Raw genomic sequence first — 19,224 nt, 5'->3', positions numbered from 1 at the left:
ATGACTGCACTGAATGGCATAGCTTGCATGTATCACACCGTATCTGGTGGTTCTTCAGTCTGAATTACATGATTTCAGGGATCTAGAAAATTAACCACAAAAACACAAACAATATTACTAGGCTTAGAAGTATAGAAGTAGAGCTCACCATGTAGCTTCCATGACAGCAGAGCTGACTGGAGTGAACAAACTCATGACATCCAATAAGCAGCTTTGAGTTTATTAACTCTGGAGAAGGAACATCATCTTCAAACATGTACACTCTTACTTGACAAGCTTCAAAGATCACCCTTTTCCATATCGTTAAAAACATTAAAACCTGCAACAGAGACATATTTCAGTTTATTTGGCAATATAATTAACCATTTGTTAACATTCCCGAACAGTTACCAGTGATACTATGCCTTGTGAACAACTACCACCCATAATCTAACATCAGTTTTAATCAAGAAATAGAACTGTTCCTGTCCTCTAAGCTTGAATATTGCAGATGAAAATAAATATATATTTTGTACAATATCTTCTACCAGGGTTTTCAGAAGGAAGTAAACACAAAAAGTTACGTTTGCATAAATTGTTCCCCTACATTCTCTTTTCCCCTAAGAGTATCACCAATTTAATTTCTCTTCAAAATAATTCTAAGGGAGGTAACAGCACATACTGTGATTTTTTTTTAAGCAGGTCAACATCTGAGGTTTGCTGGCAAATGGAAGCTAACATAGCAAGTCTTCTAACTTTTTCATAAACCTGGAATTTTCTATTTGAACATATTTTTATTAGATAGGTCAGCAATATTTTGGGGTTTATGGGAAGAACATTAAACTGAACTGTAACTCGGTTCACCCATAGAAGTAACCCACTAATTTAGAGTTACTGACAAAAAAGAAATATACAGACAACATATTTACAACATAGACCTTAAAAAAAGCTCCAAGACGTACTTCAAGTTGAATAGTGAAGATATTTACGTGTTCTACTAATTAAAGCAAGACAACATGAAAACTAAGCTGTATTCAACAGTCAAGATTAATAAGCCACTAGTCACTGAGGAACTAGTTTTCCATATCACCCGTTTAAGCTGTGTTGCAACCTACACCAAAATCTCATTAAAAAAAAAAGTGTAACAAACACTTTCTCAGATATCTGGGAGATTTACCTCAAGAACAGAATTCACTAACTCTATCCAACAATAGCTGCAGTGAAAAAAAGTCTTTGTCTTAAAATACAATCAAAACGCACTGTCACATCCACCCCATTCTGCAGCTTAGAACTTCCTGAAATTACTCTGAAGCCATAGAGGAAAAAAAAAAAAAAAAATAAAAAGCCCTAAAGATTATTTTCTGAGAATACAAATTATTTTGAATACACAACATTCCTCTGTTAAAATATGTATCAACAGATAGCTTATTAGAACACAGAGGGATACCCTCTAAAAGCATTCTATTTCACTTCCAAACAAAAGTATTCAAATGGCATGGAATGGCTTGTAGGAGCCACATAATTAAACAACATAGTGTTCATCTGAGGGATTAATACATTTGATGGGCATTTCCTTACAAAGCTTGCATCATATTCTCCTCATGGACTTCTGAATATGCTTAACTATGAACTAGGCCATTGATTGAGACTGGATATAAGTAAGTTCTTTACTGTGAGGGTGGTGAGGCACTAACACAGGTTGCTCAGAGCAGCTCTGGATGCCCCATCCCTGGCAGCGATCAAGACCAGGCTGGAGGGGGCTTGGAGCAGCCCCGTCTAGTGGAAGGTGCTCCTGCCCATGGCAGAGGGTTGGAACTAGCTGGGTCTTTGGAGGTTCAACCCAAAAGGCTGCACGACTGAGACTCTCAAAAAAGGCCTAACTATGATCTCAAAAGGTACTATTCTAAAATACACAATGCCAGGCATAACTAACGTATCTGCACTGGACCCTACAAAACTCACCAGCAGTTGTTTCAGCTCAAAGAATCACTAGATTTTCATTAACGTGGATTAAAAATTCTATGCAAGCTAAAATTCAAGCAGCAGCAGCAGCAGCAGCAGCAGCAGTTCACTTCGTTACACCACAGATGTCACTGGACCAGGCGCACGCCGTACCCGCGGCTCACATGGTCTGTCCGGCAGGCCGAGGCGACAGCCACAAGGAAGCGGGACAGAGTTTCAGCACACCCCTCACACCTGCTCGCAGACACCCGAAACCGCCCAGCAGCTCCGATCTCCGCCGTTCACCGAACGCCTCCAGCCTGCTGGAGACCAGCGGGGCAGCCTCAAGGCCCGCCCGCCGCCGGGATGGGGCTGACGGTGTGGTACCGCACAGCCCCGAAGGTGCCGGACGCGCCGGACGCGCCGGACGCGGACTGGGCACTCCCGAGCCCCGCGTGAGGCGCCCTTAGCCCACCGAAGCCCCGCAACCACCCCCGTCCCACCTCAGCGAGGCCGCCGGCAGCCCGCCCGATCACTAGGGCCCGGAGGGAAGGACGCGGCCACGCCCCGACGCGCCACGCCGCGCTCGGGAGCTCCCCAACGACGACTTCCGGCCGCGGAAGAGCCCTGGCAACGCCGCCGCTCGGAGCCGCCGAGAGGGACGTCGCGCATGCGCGGGCGAGCACCGTAGGGCTACGCGGCAGGCTGGCACCGCGGTTTCCCGCCATGCCTCCCGCCGCGCTTGTCCGCCCGCGAGGAAGCGGAGGCGCGATGCTCAAACCCGTCGCGCAGGCGGCTTGCGCGGAGCGGGCAGCACGGCTGGGAGGCCAGGATGAGGGGCCGGCGCGCCCGCGGTGTTTGCCGCCCGTTCCACCTGAGGGTTTGCACTTCGTCCAGTTCAGGAGTTGCTTCGGGCCACCCGAGACTTACGGGTGAGTGCAAGTGTCCTCAGCCAAAACCGGTATCCCCCAGCCAGGCCACTCCACAGCTGGTTGGGCATGCAGGATGGTTCACCTAGTACAGCTGCCTGTGCCAGCCAAATAGGCAGTCACCCGTGAATATCACCATCATCAGGCAGCTCTTGGCAGCACAGGTAGCATACCCAAACACCCCTTCGTGGGAGGGTAGGTATCCTCCTTCCCAGAGCTGCTGGCATGCGGGCGTGTGTGCAGCTGGACAGTAAGAGATACTGAATCTGCAAATTAGATTATAGGGTAAATATGGATAGCAAATCCTAGAATCACAGAATGGTTTGGGTTGGAAAGGACCTTAAAGCTCATGTAGTTTCAAACCCCTGTCAGGAACAGCAACATCTTCCTCTAGACCAGATTGTTCAAAGCCCCACCCAACCTGGCCTTCAACACTGCCAAGGATGGGGCAACCAGTTTTCTGGGTAACCTGTGCCAGTGCCTCACCACTCTGACAGTAAATAACTCATCCTGGTATCTAATCAAAATCTACTCTCCCTTCAGTTCAAAGCCATTAACTACCCCTTGTCCTATCAATAAAGGTCCTTGTAATGAAAAACACTAACATGAAAGCCAGACTGAGATTTGGATGCCCTTAAATATGGGGTGGCAGATTCTTCACCCAGATCATCAGAAAAACAAACAGGTGAAAGATGATGGTGCAAAATCGTAAGAAGGGTTGACAGGGAAACAAGTAACAAGGCTACCACTGTTGTTTGCACAAATTGAAAAGTTCTTAAACACCTCAACTGAGAGATTCCAGGGTCCAGATGGAAGCATATGTAATGTCAAACAGCAACAGATGCCGAATAAAATTTACCCTACAATAATCCTGGGAAAGTGGATGAGGTATTCTGGAAAGAGTGTTACAGGCTAAAGGGAATTAAAACACCTTTAACATGTCCAGTAACTACCATTGACACTATCGTAAGTAGATACACATTAAGATACTAGTAACATGTTCTCTTTAACCTGAATTTCCACAGGCTGTGAGAAATATTGCATGAGCAAGATTGTGTTAAAAGCTATCACAAATCACATTTGGAAAAGCAACAGTAAGGTTGCTTTAAATAAAGGAAAAGTATTATAAAGGTAAAAGTAGTAAAAGAGTATCGGTCTGCATTCAAAGAGAAAAATGCATCACCATGTCCATAGTCTACCATGTTATCTAGGAAAACACACCATCCACAAATGACCAAGGTAATCTTAGAATTCATACAGTCCAAAAATGACCAGGTTATTTAAGACCACAGGGTCCAGAAGATAAATAAGGCACTTAAGAGACAATAATATAAAACAGATAGCGCACGGAATGGGTGCATGAGGAAACACAGAAAAAAAAAAAAAATCTGTTAACTCAAGCCCAAGTAATAGCATAGTTGGAGACATATTAAGATTGGATATATATGACTGTAGTGAGCTCACACAATGCTCCAAGTTGTGTAACATGCTGTTTCTTCAGCACTGGATATGCAGCACCCATAAGGCTAACAGGCTGCAGGTACTGTACTGCTGCTTATGTGAGTACAGTCTTATCACTAAGGGGAGTTGTGTTGCATTACCTATTCTCAGGTTTTCTAAGTTGCATGTGATCTGGTAACCCATTCCAGCTCTGTGTCACTGTATAGTCTGAATGCAACAAATTGAAAAAGAAGCATAAAGTCTTCAACTTTAATTCAGATTTTTGACTCTAAAGGTCTCAGATTTTATAATGTCAAAAAATCTACAGAGAAATACAATTCACAAATTAAAACATCTTTTATCTTTACATACATACTTACATTTGTAAAAACACAAAAAAATTGCTGGGATGTTTCTTCTAGTTGGAATTCCCCAAAAGGAGCAAGATTACACTAAAGATAGTTACTTATGAAGTTTAAATCATCTTGTATTAACCACAAAGCTGCAGTTGGCCCTTACTCAGGAAAACACTCATACTGAATTCAAAGTACAGCTAAGTGCTTTGTCTTACAGGTCAGCATGACTGACTACAAGAATGCGAGTACTGCCAGAGCATTTAAGGTTCCTGTCACTTTTTATTCCAAAGTTGTTTCCTGTTGCTTTTAACTGCAAAAAGACCGCTTTGGGCTAAGGTTTTCTAAGATGTGTGGTTAAGTATAGCCTGATACTGGTATCCTTCAAGGTCTAGACTGAAGTTTTAATTGCAAGTCATAAGATAGCCCATCATACTTTACCCCCTTTGAGATAAGTCTCAAAACTTCATTTCTAGTTTGTGACCTAGTTTATGTATAATTGGCTTTTAGCTGTGGTTTTGCTACTTCTGCATCACAGTTATTTTAGATGTCTTGTGCCAAATCAAAGAGGTTCTTTGCCCAGAGGCACAACATTGGAAGATTTCATCATGTTGCAATTCTTTTAATAACAGCATGGCTTTTTTTTTTTTTCCTGATCGAAAATACACTAGTGAACAGGGCTTTGTGTCTGCTGTTGTCTGATGAATAGTCAAAAACTGAACATGATTAAAAACGGCCTGGGATAATAAATTAAGGGATAATATGAACAGAGTTGTAGAGATTTAACACCATATCTGGAGTTTTGGTAGGTTTTGCCACCTTAATACCTTAACCAGATACTGAATCAATAAGCAAGTTTATCTTCCCAAAATAATACACATATCATTTTTTACCTTGATTCACAAAAAATGCTTCAGACACAATGCTGCTGTTGCTGCATGCATGTAGCTAACCAAACACTTTTTCTTCCTCCCACACTGAAAACTACTTATGATATATCATAGAATCATAGAATCAACTAGGTTGGAAAAGACCTTTAAGATCATCAAGTCCAACCATTACCCCAGCACTGCCAAGTCCATCCCTAAACCATGTCACTAAAGGCCTCATCTACGCAGTTTTTGAACACTTCCAGGGACAGCAATTCCACCACTTCCTGGGCAGTGTGTTCCAATGCCTGATCACCCTCTCTGTTGAGGAATTTTTCCTAATATCCAGTCTAAACCTCCTCTGGCACAGCTTGAGGCTGTTTCCTCTTGTCCTGTCTTGTGTTGCTTGGGAGAAGAGACCAATCCCCACCTTGTTCCATCCTCCTTTCATGTACTTTGAGAGCCTCCTTTCATGTACTTTGAGAGGGATAAGGTCCCCGGGGCCTACTCTTCTCCAGACTAAACAACCTCAGTTCCCTTAGACGTTCCTCATCAGACTTATTCTCCAGACGCTTCACCAGCAATATACATGCTATATTAGGTATTTCTTCACAGTTCAAGGAATATTTTGGTCTAAAATCTACTTGTAGGCAGGATATATAGGGGATTTTTAGAAATGTGGAAACAAATCAGAGTTCTTTCACACATGGGATTCAGCATTATTCTTATTCCTCAAAGAGACCTGTTCAGGATGTCACTAGAAAGAGTGCTTGACATTGGGGTAATGGAGAGAATGTGGTCCTTCACTGTGGATCTGGCCTTGGCAGAGCAAGAGGCAACTACTTCTCTTGCAGGCAGGATACGAGCGTGCTTCTTTGCAATGAGACATAACCCACACCTGCAGGAAATCAGTTGGAAATGTCTGTTTAAAACACAAGTTCAAGACATAAAACTCCTCATGGTAAGAAATACTTTGCACCTCCGAAGTTCATTCCTGGCTTGTAAGCTTAATGCATATTGTGTTCTGACCAAGAGGTCAGCTCAAGAGGTGGGTGGCAGGTCTGTCTGAAGGACAGAATTCTGTCCTTCAGAATTAAACTGCTAAAAAATGCTGATATGGTACACAACATTTAATAGCAACAGTATGGCATGTTACCCTCTTTCAAGTACAATGTCTGGATTGCAAAATACACATTTGTTTTTCCTTCTGTTGTGTCTGTACTTGAACAGTCTGTCTTCAATCTTATCTTTACTAAACATGCACAAATGAGCCTGATTACACACAAAATATAACTTGTTCAAGCAATTTTATTTTTCATTCTTTATATTTAAGTTTGCTTTGTTTTCTTTAGCTTTAAAAAAATGCTTTAGTCATATTAGGCTGTCTTGAAGAACACCCTACTTTTGTATGAAGCCAAGTCATCTCGAGTTACTTCCTTAATTAGGAAAAAAAGCATTTTCAGCTGCTCTTCACTGGTTTTAATACAAGGCACAAAGCTTCTGATTCCTAAGGAATGTCAGATTCAAAAGACTGTTACCAAGGGTTGAGGAAATTAGAATGTTCTCAGGAGATTCCAAAAGCATTACTTCAAAACTAAAATATGAACTTATTTGATCTGATGTATAATTAAACAGAGCAGTGACTTAGCTAAGGAAGTCCTTGCAGATTGTTTCTGCTTAGCAGAATGTTAATATACACAGTTTTTGCACTACTTATTGCAGAAAAAAATACAAAACTTTATGCATTATTGAAATACTTACATATGTGCCAGTGCAGATACAATTTCTACCACTGCCAAGCTTTCATGTACCTCTAAACAATTCTAGATGTACAGTTAATTCTTTTAAGGAATTTTTGCTCCAAGTCATCCACTTGTGGATAGGAAGAAAGGGGTTTTTTTCTGTCTAATATGTTGTTGATTTCTGTTCATATGTTCTGTTTTCTGATGAGCTCTTGCCTAACCCTGTAGAAAGCTGATACTTGTGTAAGGCATATGAGTTTCACCACCTCAAATAAAATCAGCCAAATTTTACTGGTTTAAGCCACTGGAAAACTGCTGTTTGTCCCTGCTTAACACAGATGGGGTAAAGTTTTGCAGTTAACATTTGTAAGTGATCATTTTGAATTTGAGTAAGCCAGCGACTAGAAAAAATCACAATTTGCTCTTTGGCAACTGCAGTGGGTGTTTTGGCCCTGAAATGCAAGGCCAGTTTCAGTATCAAAACTGAAAGCAAGATTATGCTTATCACAAGGGCTTATCTTTGTTTGCGAGCAGCACAGAGGGCAGCTGGCGGAAAATTGGTCTGTAAAAGCTGTGTGCCAGGATGATCACTCAAGCACAAAATAGTTAGGTCTGCCCTGTGAGACAATGTAGTTGTGCAAGAGGTAATTTTTTGTGCCACTACTTCTGCAGTGCAGGATTGCAGGTGGTGCTGTGTGGGACATGAGTTAAAGACAAAGCCAAGCCAGAGAGCTGACAGGCCAGCTAATTTTCATTGAAGAGGGAGAAGAACTAGAGCCAACAGGACAGGCCAGCAAAGAGCAGGATGCTGTTGGGTTAAAATCTGGGTCTGAGGTCTTCTGTTGGGAGAAAAGTGCCTGTTGGGGGAAGGTGTGGGGAGGCTGTAAGTGCTTGGTCCACGCGGTAGGGAGACCACCTGGCCAGCAGAAAAGGGAGAGAACGGCGCAGTGGCTGAAATGCTGGGAGTGGAGTGAGCTTCATACTGCTAAGCCATGAGAGAGCAGAAACAGAGAGAAGGAGAGGAATAATACAGTGAATTAACAGTAAAACATGAAAGCAAGCTAGGAGTTTACGGCAACTGGGTTGCAGGCAAGAACGCGGTGGACCTGAGGAACTGAAGCTGTGGGTTGTTGGGTGTGGGGGGGGAAGTCCAGACATTGAGAAAAGTAAGCAGGCAAAGAGTACACAGGGAGCATGAGCATCTTTGGGGCCAACAGCAGCACGGGATGATGGTAAGTCTGGGAAAGGGAGGCCTCTGTAACAGGGCAGAAAAAAAACACAAAGGGACTACCGGGGCAAACACCTGTCCGCTTTACACACGAGGGTGGTGACAATTAGCTGCTTCCAGTCAGTGAATGGAGCGAGCTTTCAAGTCAGAAAGGGCCCAGCGCAAGGCCGGACTTAACGAAAGCAACTCCGGGCGAGCACTGGTGACTGAAGTGCCGGCGCTTGGCCCCGGGCCAGGCTTGTCACCAGCCTGGCGTTAGTCCCGCGCCTGCCAGCCACGCTGCTGTTGCGGCACCCGGCGCAGCCCGCCTCACTGTTAGGGGAGCAAGGGTCGGATTCACGGGGACACGCGAGGAGGTGGGCCAGCCCGCGGGGCTTCCGCCGCTGCCGGTGCTGAGGGCGGCCGGCGGGATCGCGCCGATCCGCCTCCTGCTCCCCCAACCCTGCAGTCCCGCGACTGCCCCGCCCCCGCGGAAGGAGAAATGAGCCACTTCCATAGCTGAGGAGAGAAGGGGTGGATGAGAGTTGGTCTTTCCTTTTATCCTTCCCTCCGTGCCTCGGGGCGTGCTGGCCGCTTCTCCTGGCTGCCTCCGTTCGCCTTCACACCTGGAGGCGTGAGCCGAGCAAGTCTGTTTTCATCAGGCCTGCGCCACCTCACCCCGACACCTCCCCTGCCGCCTGGTTGCGGCGTGTGGTTGGTACCGCCCCGCCTGGCGGGAGGAGGGAGCGAGGCTGTAACTCCGGTGGCGGCTACCGCTGCTGCTGCTGCTGCTGCTGGAAGAGGAGGTGGGCTGCAGGCCGGGCAGCAGCGCGATGGGTAGCGAGGTGCCAGGCCGCTGCAGCTGGCGGGGGGGGAGGAGGGTAGAGAGATGGGTGGAGTTTCGCGTCGGCGCCGTCGCGGCTTATATGAGGGGGGCGGGCAGACGATGCGTCCATTTGGCGGGAGCGGTCTGGCAGAGGAGGGGTAAGGTTTTGCCAGCCGAGCGGGGTTGTACTGTGCCGTGTCGTGTGTGCACGGTGGGGCAGAGCGGGCTGCCGGCAGGCGCTCCCGGGTGCGTGCGGCCCGGCCCGGCCCGGCCCGGCCCGCGTGGGTAGGCAGAGCGCGCCGCGGGTGGGGGCTGCGAGTGCCACCGCCAGGGTCCGCGGGGTTCCGGCGGGCTGAGGGGTGGGCGCGGCACAGTGTCTCCCGGCCTGGGGGCCGCCCAGGCGCCGTTACGGAGCGCGCCGTTGATGTCCCCTCGTGTGTTGCCCTTGTCTCTGCTCCCCATCCCCGGTGCGTTTATCCCAGCAGCGGGACCTCGAGCGGCTGGCAGCGCCTCGGTGTCGGGGACTTGAGGTGCAGACCCCTCCCCTCGGATCAATTCCGCTGGCGGCAGCGGGCGTCACGTCGGTGAGAAAACATGAGCCGAGATTTCAAACCCGGAGACTTGATCTTTGCCAAGATGAAAGGTTATCCCCATTGGCCAGCCAGGGTAAGGCATCCCTCCTCCTCTGCAGGCCGCAGCGACCTCCTGCTCGGTACCTGCCCTCCCCTCACGCTGTTCGGGCTTTGTGTAGCAAGAAGCGCCTTCAGGCGCCCGCGGAGAGCCAGACGCTGAAACCGCGCGGCGCGCTCTGCCGCCCCTTGCCCGAGGGGAGGGCAGCGCAGCGCTCCCGTGTTTGGAAGCGACTTCTGAACCGCGCTGCAGATCCGTGCTCGGGTTTGCTCTTGCAAGTGCAGGTCGCTTCTGTAAGCAGTAGTCCTCTCTAGTAGTTGTTAGCTGTGCTAATTTGCATAACAGCTTTTAGAAATGAAGGTCGCTGTCGATAGCGCGGTGCTGGAGCTCTGCAGGCATCTAACTGCACCAGAATGTTCGTCCCGAGTAACTGCCCTTTTTTGACAAAAGAAAGTGATGTCGGGGTTACTCTTCGCTTCTAAACGCGGCTATTCCTACACTGCTTCGTATAGAATAAGCCAGGTGTATGCGAGGAGTTATCTAGTCCTTTTTTCTGCATTCTCCGTGGCTCCTTGGAAGAGGCAGAGTTCTATGACTGCTGTAGACTATTCGATGGTCGTAGGAATGCAGAAAGAAGAGTAATAGAGGTATTTTGCTAAGTTGCTGGTTGAGTAATATTTAAGTTCATTGACATTTTGTATCACTTGACATTTGGGTTTGGCCAAGCTCAGCCTAAGGCAGGACATCTTGCTATTGCTTGTGCTGAAGGAGGAGTGGTGTTTGAATGGAATTGAAATGTGCTTTTCACTTGTAGCATGTCATGCCTCCCCAGTTAAAGAAGATGATCATGTGAAAAAGGTTGCTCTAACAGGAGAAGGGTTGTCACTTCCTATACTTGCTGATACCTGTTTTGATTCTGCTGTGTTTTTAACATACAGTTAAAAAGAGATCTTGATACCAGCTTTACTTCTCTGTAGTTTGGCTTTTTTTTTCCTTTTTAATGCCTAACAATTTTACCTACTTTCCCCTATATTGTTCTTAACTGTTACTTGACTTGAATTACAGTCTCTCTTTTTCTTAGGTGGATGAAGTTCCTGATGGAGCAGTAAAGCCTCCTACGAATAAAATGCCTATTTTCTTTTTTGGCACCCATGAGACGTAAGTCCTTTAAGGGTCATAATTATCTTTTTTTCTTTTCTCATTGTAGAATGCTGTGACAAGAAGTTAACAGCTTGTCTGAATGTAGTGTGTTTTATAGTATAGGTTAAACTATAGTATTTGAACAGCTACTACAGTATTAGAACAGCTCTTCCTAAATTAATCTCTTTTGACAAGACATGCTTCTCTGACATTTGCTTAAGGTAATCACAGGAATGGGATACTGTAACTATACCATATGCACTTTCCTTGTCAAAATTAAAAAAAAAAATTCCTACCCACAGAGCCATGACTGATAGGTGTTTCATTCTTCAGTAATGAACTTTAATTCTGTAGTCCTTTATATCCTCAAAATTCTCAACAATATGTTCTCAAATAAAAAGAAGGCTGAGCTCAATGAAGTAGGCAAAATTTGAGAAACTGTCAAATAATCGTGTATTGGCTTTTGGTGGGTTTTGTTTTCTGGAGAGGTTTGGGTTTGTAAGTAATTATTTGTAAGATCTGGAGAAAAAAATGAGGAAGTGCAGTTAGATTTATACCTATCAACTTGCAAAATACTTACCTTTAGGTACTTGCTGTGGTGCTACCATTTTGCAGTTGTGGAACATTTGCTTTGAGGGGCTGTTTCTTCCATGGCTAAATTTGATTGTAAATATGCTGGGGTTTCTAAATTTATGTCATTTTGATAACTATCATGTTACTTTATAGCATGTCTGGTTGTCCTAGTGTAGATTTCTAAGACATCAGATTCAGTTCTACTTTTGTTGTCTGGTTGTTTGTGGTGTTTTTTAAAGAAACCAAACCCTATAATGGTGTGGTTTTAATTCCACTCTTTTTATTAATAAAATGGCAAATGGTATACAAGCAGCTCAGAGATAGAAGTTGTACATACAAATAATGTTTCACCCATTTTGTGGAAAGGCCTTGGTTTTTTTCCTTCGTCTGATTAAAGATTGTTTGAAACCGCTTTAATCTGGCGCTTTGCATCTGTCTTAATAAGCCACATCTGTCTTAATAAGACAAAACACATTGGCCTGTTGAATTAAAGAGTAAGCATCCTCTTATGTTTCTTGATTCTTTAAGAAGTGATTTACCTTTGAAAAAGATTTGTGTATGCTTGAGTCTTAACACCAATGTGTTTTTTTTAACTGTTCACATCTTCGAATGGCTCATGTTTTTTTAGTTTTGTTTTGTGTGTGTGTGTGTTGTTTTGTGGGTTCCTGAAATTTGATTTAATGTTGCAAGGTTTGAATCTTGTTGCTTGTTTATTTTTTTTTTAAGTAAGATTTCAGACAATGCAGAAGGTTAATTTTTTTATCAGTATTTTTTTCCAGATTTTTTTTTTTTACATCTGAAAGCACAGTATTATTTTGATCCTGTCCTTGGTACTGTTGGTAGGCTGGAGGGATAGTATCCAGAGGGACCTTGACACGCTTGATAGGTGGGCCAATGCCAACCTCATAAAGTTCAACAAGGCCAAGTGCAGGGTCCTGCACATGGGTCAGGGCAATCCCAAGCACAGCTATAGGCTGGGCAAAACCTTGGGCGACATGGTCCAGAGTGTGGTGTCTCTGCCCATGGTAGGGGGGTGGAACTACATGATCTTAAGGTCCTCTCCATCCCTAGCCATTTTATGATTTTCAAATTCTGTTCCATGACATTTAATTTTTGTTTAGGTTTGTAGCTGTCAATAGTGGGCTAATGATCCATCAGGTATTAGGTAGAGCTAACGATTTTCCGTATTCTCTCATGGGAACCAACATAAATTGGTAAGCTTATTCTCTGCTGTGCTTCAGAGTTACATACCTGATCAAAGTTAGACGCTATATGTCTTCAGCACGTTAGTAGTCTGTACATATACAGCCTATCTTACTGTAAGTAGTAGCAGCTCTGAAAATCTAGATAACTAGTTAAATCATTCTAAAAAGTCCTTCTGTATGAAAGATGACATTTTCTAGCTGTGTGGATGGGTACAGTAGGAACAAGCTATGGCAAAAAGCAAAAGTGAGATCAGCTTGGGAATTATTATTCCTAGAAGTCAAGTAAGAATACTAGCTCAGTTTTGCAGATTACCATAAAGAGGTATAAACTAGTACTTTGCTATGCAGGACAAAGATACACAGGCAGTGGTAAGACAATTACTATGACAGAAGCTTGTATAAAAATATTTTCAATACTTCATCAAGAAAAAGTTTGGGGGAGAAAGTTAAGGAGCATCTTGAAAGTTTTATTGTTCAAATTCGGCAAGTTATGAGGTCCTCTTGTCACACTGAAAAACTACTGAATTAATGCTGAGTTGCATTAAACGACATGAGCAGTCAGTGTATCCTAGTGTTGCTTTTTCATGTCCAGTACACTAAAAATTCTTAAATTTAGTATTTTAACCAGATTACTTTTAACTTAAGAACTTGGATTTTTGTTGGAGGCATTTCTTCTCTTTTAAATTTTTCTCTTGCTTTACATTGTCCAGATTGCAGAATTTTTTATTCCTAACATTTAAGCATGATTTGTTTAATAAGGAAGCAATTGCTCTGTTTGTTTGCAAGCTACTCTTTTTCAGTTGTTCTGATTCAGTAGTTGGTTGTCCTGTTGGCTGTAATCTTAAGATGCAGCTTCAGCTGTTGCTTGCCAGACACTCAACACCCTGGGAAGGAGGGGGTCCTTATGTGTGGTGGTACTAGTGAAAAACTTGGGATTTTGAAGGCAAAACTTGAGGAAACTAAAGATATTTACATAGTAGAATCAGTTGGAGTAGTAGTAGTGAATTGCATATCTTAATAACATTTGGTGCTTACTTCTCTGAAAAGACGAACCATTTAAAATGTGAAATTCTGTTCATTTTGTGCTTTCTCTCCTTAAGGGCATTTTTGGGACCAAAAGACATATTCCCTTACTCTGAAAATAAAGATAAATATGGAAAACCAAACAAGAGGAAGGGTTTTAATGAAGGGTTGTGGGAAATCGACAACAATCCTAAAGTGAAGTTCTCTCATCAGCAGGTAAGTTATGCAGAGTCTGCATGTCTTCATCGCTGTACTGTTGAGGAAAAACAAAAGGCAATGAATGTTTCCCTCCTGTAAGCTAGTGAATTATTGCTGTTGTTCAGTGGCAAGTTATGCCAGTTACTATTTTAATTTCATTTTTAATTGATCTCTAGTATTAATAGCAAGAGAGATGGGGGTGTTGTTTAACTAGGGATATCTGCTTATTATAAACTTATTGTAAGCTTATGGGGGATCATGTTGACTTTCAGAGTAAAAGGCTGAAAGTTGGCTTTTTACAATGCACATCAAGCTTTAGTTACAGCTATACGTATACTTACATGTGTATATATAACTATAGACTGTGTGTATTAATATGCATTCCCAAGATACTCATTTCTGGAACTCTACTCCAGAACTGGAGTTGTGTCTTTGCCTACCTTCTCTGAACATTCTGTGGCCTCTTGGTTTTGCTGTGTACCCGGGGCACATACTAGGTCTTCTAGGCAATCCTGCAGTAATAATAAAAATAATAGGTATATTTTGGTATGATTTGCTGCTCTTATGCCAGACTTGCCATTTTAACACCAGTTAATCCCTGCTTCACAGGTATTGTAAGTTGTTTCTGAAGTACTGTTGAGAGATAAGGTGATGTACTTCACATGTATACTTTCTCTGCTCAGGGTATGGAAAGATGCTAATCCCCTCATTGAAGTGGGAAGGACTGTATTAATAATACTTCAGCTTCAGTGATAGCTCTTAAACAGGGTCTTTCATTAGCTGTTCAGGTTCTGTCTAGAGCTATTGGATTGTTCTTTGCCGTTCCCACCCCCCAAGTCATATTTAAAATCTCTCTCTTCTACAATTCTAGTTCTATAAATGAGCCTTAAAAATACTCAAGGAGATTTTGTTAGTGGGGGTGTTTTGACTGGAGTACTGTGTCCAGTTCTGGGCTAATCAGTATAAGGGAGATGTGGACATCCTGAAGTGAGAGTTACACAAAAATGATAAACTGGAGCATCTCTGCTGTGAGGAAAGGCTGAGTGAACTGAGACTGTTCAGCCCTGGAGAACTCAGGGCTGATATCATCAGTGGGTACAGATAACTGATACAGGTGTGTAAAGAATCATAGAATGGCTAGAGTTGGGAAGGACCTTAAGATTATCTAGTATTCAGTCCTCTGCCATGGACAGGGACACCTTCTCTTAGACAAGCTTGCTCAAGGTCCTGTCGAGCATGGCCTTGAACACTGCCAGGGATGGGGCATTCACAGCATCCTTGGGCAGCCTCTTCCAGTGCCTCACTGCCCTCACAGTAAAGAATTTCTTCTTTATATTTAACCTAAATCTCCCCTGTTTAAGTTTAAACCCATTGCCCCTTGTACTGTCACTTCAGTCTCTGATGAAGAGTCCCCATCTGGCATCCCTGCAGGCTCCCTTCAGATACTGGAAGGCAGCTATGAGGTCTCCACACAGCCTTCTATTCTCCAGGTTGAACAGCTCCAAGAGGTGGATCCAGGCTCTTTTTGGTAGTGCTAACTGACAGGACCAGAGGCCATGGACAAACTGCAACTCAGAAGGTTCCCTTTGAATACTGGGAAACATTTTTTTGCTTTGAGGGTGACTGAGCACTGGCACAGCTTGCCTGGGGAGGCTGTTGAGTGTCTGTACTTGAAGATACTCAGAAGTTGTGTGGACATGATTCTGGTCAGCTGTCTGTGGGTCACCCTGCTTCAGCAGGAAGGCTGGACCAGACTGAATTACAGAATTAATGAAGTAATACAGTAGACTTGTGCAAATTTTCTTACGAATTTTCACCTTAACTTTAAGGCTGTAGAAAGCCTTTCTTTGATAGCCTTCTCTTTCTACCCTGTGCTGTGTGTTCTTACGTTTGATTTGGAGCAAATCAAGCCCTTAAGGTTTAGCCAGCTCTTGTTTTTACCTGTGGGCAGTTCTTGTTGATGCTGAAGGAGTACATCTGCAAATGGCTGACTAGATTTAACATTCTGTAAGATAAATCAAGATGCAAAACATCCTGTAATGTTACTTGTTCTGAAATAAAACTGTCAGTAAGGCTACTTCAGAGTGAGTTTCTGGGAGCAGTTTTGATTTCAGCTCAGTCATGAATCTTCTATGTTAGTTCTCAAAGCACTAATTTTTGGGCTTAATTCTTAGAATTGAAATATTATGTCACCGTTCTGTCAAAGATTGTAGATAAGATGGAGTAACATCCCACTTTTACAAGAATAAGAAAATTGTGGTGTGATATTCGATTTTAGTTTTGCTTTTACTTGTTTCCGCTTGTGTGCTGAAATGAGCTTCATTTCTTCAGTACTTTGCAGGATAGCACACAGTTCAGAGTGATAAGACTTCAGAGGTACTTTACTTCATGTTCTTGTTAATTCCCGTGGTGTTTGATGATGTTGCAGCTTTCCTGTTTATGAGGATGTGTCATTGTTTAAACCTAGGCAGTAACTCAATACCATGCAACTGCTCACTCACCCGCCTTGGGTGGGATGGGGAGGAGAATTGAAAGAATGGAAAACCCTCAGGTTTAGATAAGAACAGGCCAATAACTAAAATAAAGTACAATATAACATACTAATAATAAGGAAAATAACAGAGAGATAGAAACCTAAAAGTTGAAAAAGACCCCAAAACCCAACCAAAAAAAAAAAACAACTAACCAAACAGTAAGCACAAGTGATGAACAATAAAATTGCTTGCCACCTGGCTGACCAGTACCAACCCTGGCCCCAGTAGTGATTGGTCCCTGCCAGCCAACTCCCCCCAGTTTATATACTGGGCATGATGTGCTGTGATATGGAATATCTCTTTGGCTAGTTTGGGTCATGTGTCCTGTCTCTTCCTCCTCATGGCTTCTTGAGCCCCTCCTCACTGGCAAAGCATGAGAGACTGAAAAAGTCCTTGATCACAGTAAGGACTACTCAGCAACAAGTAAAACATCGTTGTGCTTTCAGCACTGTTCTCAGACTAAAGCCAAAACACAGCACTGCACCAGCTACTAGGAAGAAGATTAACTATCCCAACTGAAACCAGGACAAGATGTTATCTTAGCATCCTATTCTCAAAGCTGGAAAAACAAGTGCAGTTGTTTTACAGTTCTTCCCTGCTAGTAATACAAGAAGGTGCTTATCTGCTTGGTAACAGGCTCTGTGGCTGTCTAAACTAACAGCTAAGGGGTCTTTGAAAGGTAGGGCTTCTGAATGTCTTAGTTGGGGAAGGAAAGGAAGTTCAAATCGTTGATCTAGGCATATTGGCAGTTTTATTGGGAGTTTGTGAGGAAGCTTGTATGTCTTAAGGGAGCAGAGTGGCTGAAATAGGCTTCTGGGGCTCCACCTTCCCATGTCTGCCAACTAGCGGAATGGTACAGGCAACAAGACACTGATGTCACAGAATTTTGCACAATTTAGCGTATTGACATAAGCTTTTTGTTACCAATTCTGATAATATGAAACAAAGAGAAACAGAAAACATTTCAGCTTTCCCCAGCCATCTCTGCTCTCCCTTTGCTGGTCTCCAGTCCCCTCACCACACGTTGCAGCAGTCCTTTGAGTGAGGTCATGGCAGCCCACTGGGGCCAGTGTGTTCTTGCTGAGAACCTCAGGTAAGGGCTCCTCTGCAGGCTGCAGTCCCCTCAGAGGTATATTATCTGCCTGCTCTGTCTCTGCTCAGACAGCACCTCAGGGCTGGAAGCTGGATTGGGCGACTCCTTGTGTGCCTCCTCTTTCCGGCCTCCCTCTGGAGGCACACCTCCCCAGCAGCATCACCTCTGCTGCAGCATCCCTCCAGCCTTTCTCAGGCAGCTGCTCTTCTCTGTAGCTGTGTTGGGGAGGTCAGTGTGCTGTGTGATAGGCAGGGTTTGGTGGAGGGCAGTGTGTCGAGCCATCTAGGACCAGTTTTGCCTGGATTTGTGACCAGCTTAGGGGCATTCTCAGAATGGGTTCCATGCAGCGTGCCAGCACCTACCAGCTGATTTTGTCAGTGGTGTGTGAGAGAAGATCAGTGTAGGCACTGGGGAGTAGCAGGAAAGATGAGGGTCTAGAAATTCAGCATGAATAGGTAATTTTGTGTTTGGCCACACAGCAGGTGGGATCAGAGAGGAGTGGGTAGTCACTTGGCAAAATTCTGGACACAAGGTTAATGTTAAAATGACAGACTTACCAGCTATTCATACAGAGAAATTTTCTTGCAACTTTTTGGTTTTTTCTCTTATTTGGCATGTTTTGTCTTAGGAAGTCCTTCTGAGAGCCATATTTTCTGTTTAACTGCTAAAACTGGCTGGACTGAAAGCAGTATTTGTACTTTGCAGATGTTGCTTGTAACTGCTAGTAAGAGAAGTAGAAGGCAGGAGGGAGCTTGTGGCTTGGGCTTAAATCCAAAACCACTTCCTCAGTGGGGGAAAAAATTAAGAGTTGGGGGCAGTTCTGCCAGCTTTGTTTGATGGAACTAATATTTAATAGTGTGATTGCTGTACACAATGCAATGGAATAATAATAAAAAAGTTATTTTGGCTTTACCTTCTCTTATTTCCATGCTTTTAATGTTAGCCTTTATTATTTTTTTTTTTTATTTCTCTCCTCATGTTCTCAGGGGCAGGTAGTTGGCTCATTTAGGATTGATATCGTTCAAAACTGCAGGCAGTAGCATCACAAGTTGTACTTGTCCAAAACCAACTTTCTTTCTTTAAATTGTATATAAGAAAAAAACCTACATTGCAGTATTTTTAGTGTGAAAAATAAGTTGCTATAGCATTAAAGCTTGAAAATTTATCTGAAAACACAATTTGAACTGAAAAGTGTGGAAATGAATGATGTATTTTAGCATGCTTGTAGTTCTAGTCAGGTTTCCTTAGCATGATGCTTTTTTTGTGTAACATACAGGTGGCAGAATCTGAGTAGTGTTATTCGGTAGTTCAGGAAGGGATTTAGATTTCATTTTTGGTATTTTTATATTGAAGTCCCATTCAGCTGTTAACCCTCCTATCAAAGAAACTGCTCAAGAAGGCACTCAGGAGCCTGCTGAGGGGAGTGAAGAAAAAGCAGGAGCCAAAAGAAGAAAGAATTCTGTCCCAAAAGTAAGTGACTGAATTGATGCTTTTTTCTATCAGAAATGCTTTTAAGTCAATTGTATTGCCAAGTTTTAACTT

The 19,224-nt window shown here is 43.6% G+C and overlaps 2 protein-coding genes across 7 annotated transcripts in view; one reads left to right on the top strand and one right to left on the bottom strand.

Annotated features, from left to right (window-relative positions):
* CCDC171 (coiled-coil domain containing 171) overlaps positions 1-2,329 on the bottom strand; it is a 149,083-nt gene extending 146,754 nt beyond the window's left edge. For 4 of the 5 annotated variants that reach the window (XM_061441211.1, XM_061441214.1, XM_061441212.1 and 1 more), the window contains exons 1-2: positions 2,095-2,329; positions 149-319 (exon numbers count right to left, since the gene is read on the bottom strand). In XM_061441211.1, the coding sequence (XP_061297195.1) occupies positions 149-195 (47 nt within the window). In that variant the 5' untranslated portion in view covers positions 196-319; positions 2,095-2,329. The remainder of the gene's footprint in view (positions 1-148; positions 320-2,094) is intronic. The other variant, XM_061441213.1, reaches the window with a different exon arrangement.
* A 7,322-nt stretch (positions 2,330-9,651) lies between these two features.
* Positions 9,652-19,224, top strand: part of PSIP1 (PC4 and SRSF1 interacting protein 1) — a 29,009-nt gene continuing 19,436 nt past the window's right edge. The window contains exons 1-4 of one of the 2 annotated variants that reach the window (XM_061441218.1): positions 9,653-9,952; positions 10,998-11,074; positions 13,935-14,073; positions 19,036-19,152. In XM_061441218.1, coding sequence (XP_061297202.1) covers positions 9,881-9,952; positions 10,998-11,074; positions 13,935-14,073; positions 19,036-19,152 — 405 coding nt within the window. In that variant the 5' untranslated portion in view covers positions 9,653-9,880. Of the gene's footprint in view, positions 9,953-10,997; positions 11,075-13,934; positions 14,074-19,035; positions 19,153-19,224 lie in introns of both variants that reach the window. The other variant, XM_061441219.1, reaches the window with a different exon arrangement.

The sequence above is a fragment of the Pezoporus flaviventris genome, unplaced genomic scaffold (assembly GCF_033815535.1).
Source record: "Pezoporus flaviventris isolate CSIRO_AGI_PZ_B2104156 unplaced genomic scaffold, CSIRO_AGI_Pfla_v1 ptg000212l, whole genome shotgun sequence".
Lineage (NCBI taxonomy): Eukaryota > Metazoa > Chordata > Aves > Psittaciformes > Psittacidae > Pezoporus > Pezoporus flaviventris.
The sequence above is the reverse complement of the archived record's forward strand: the minus strand, read 5'-3'. Positions and strand labels throughout refer to the sequence as shown.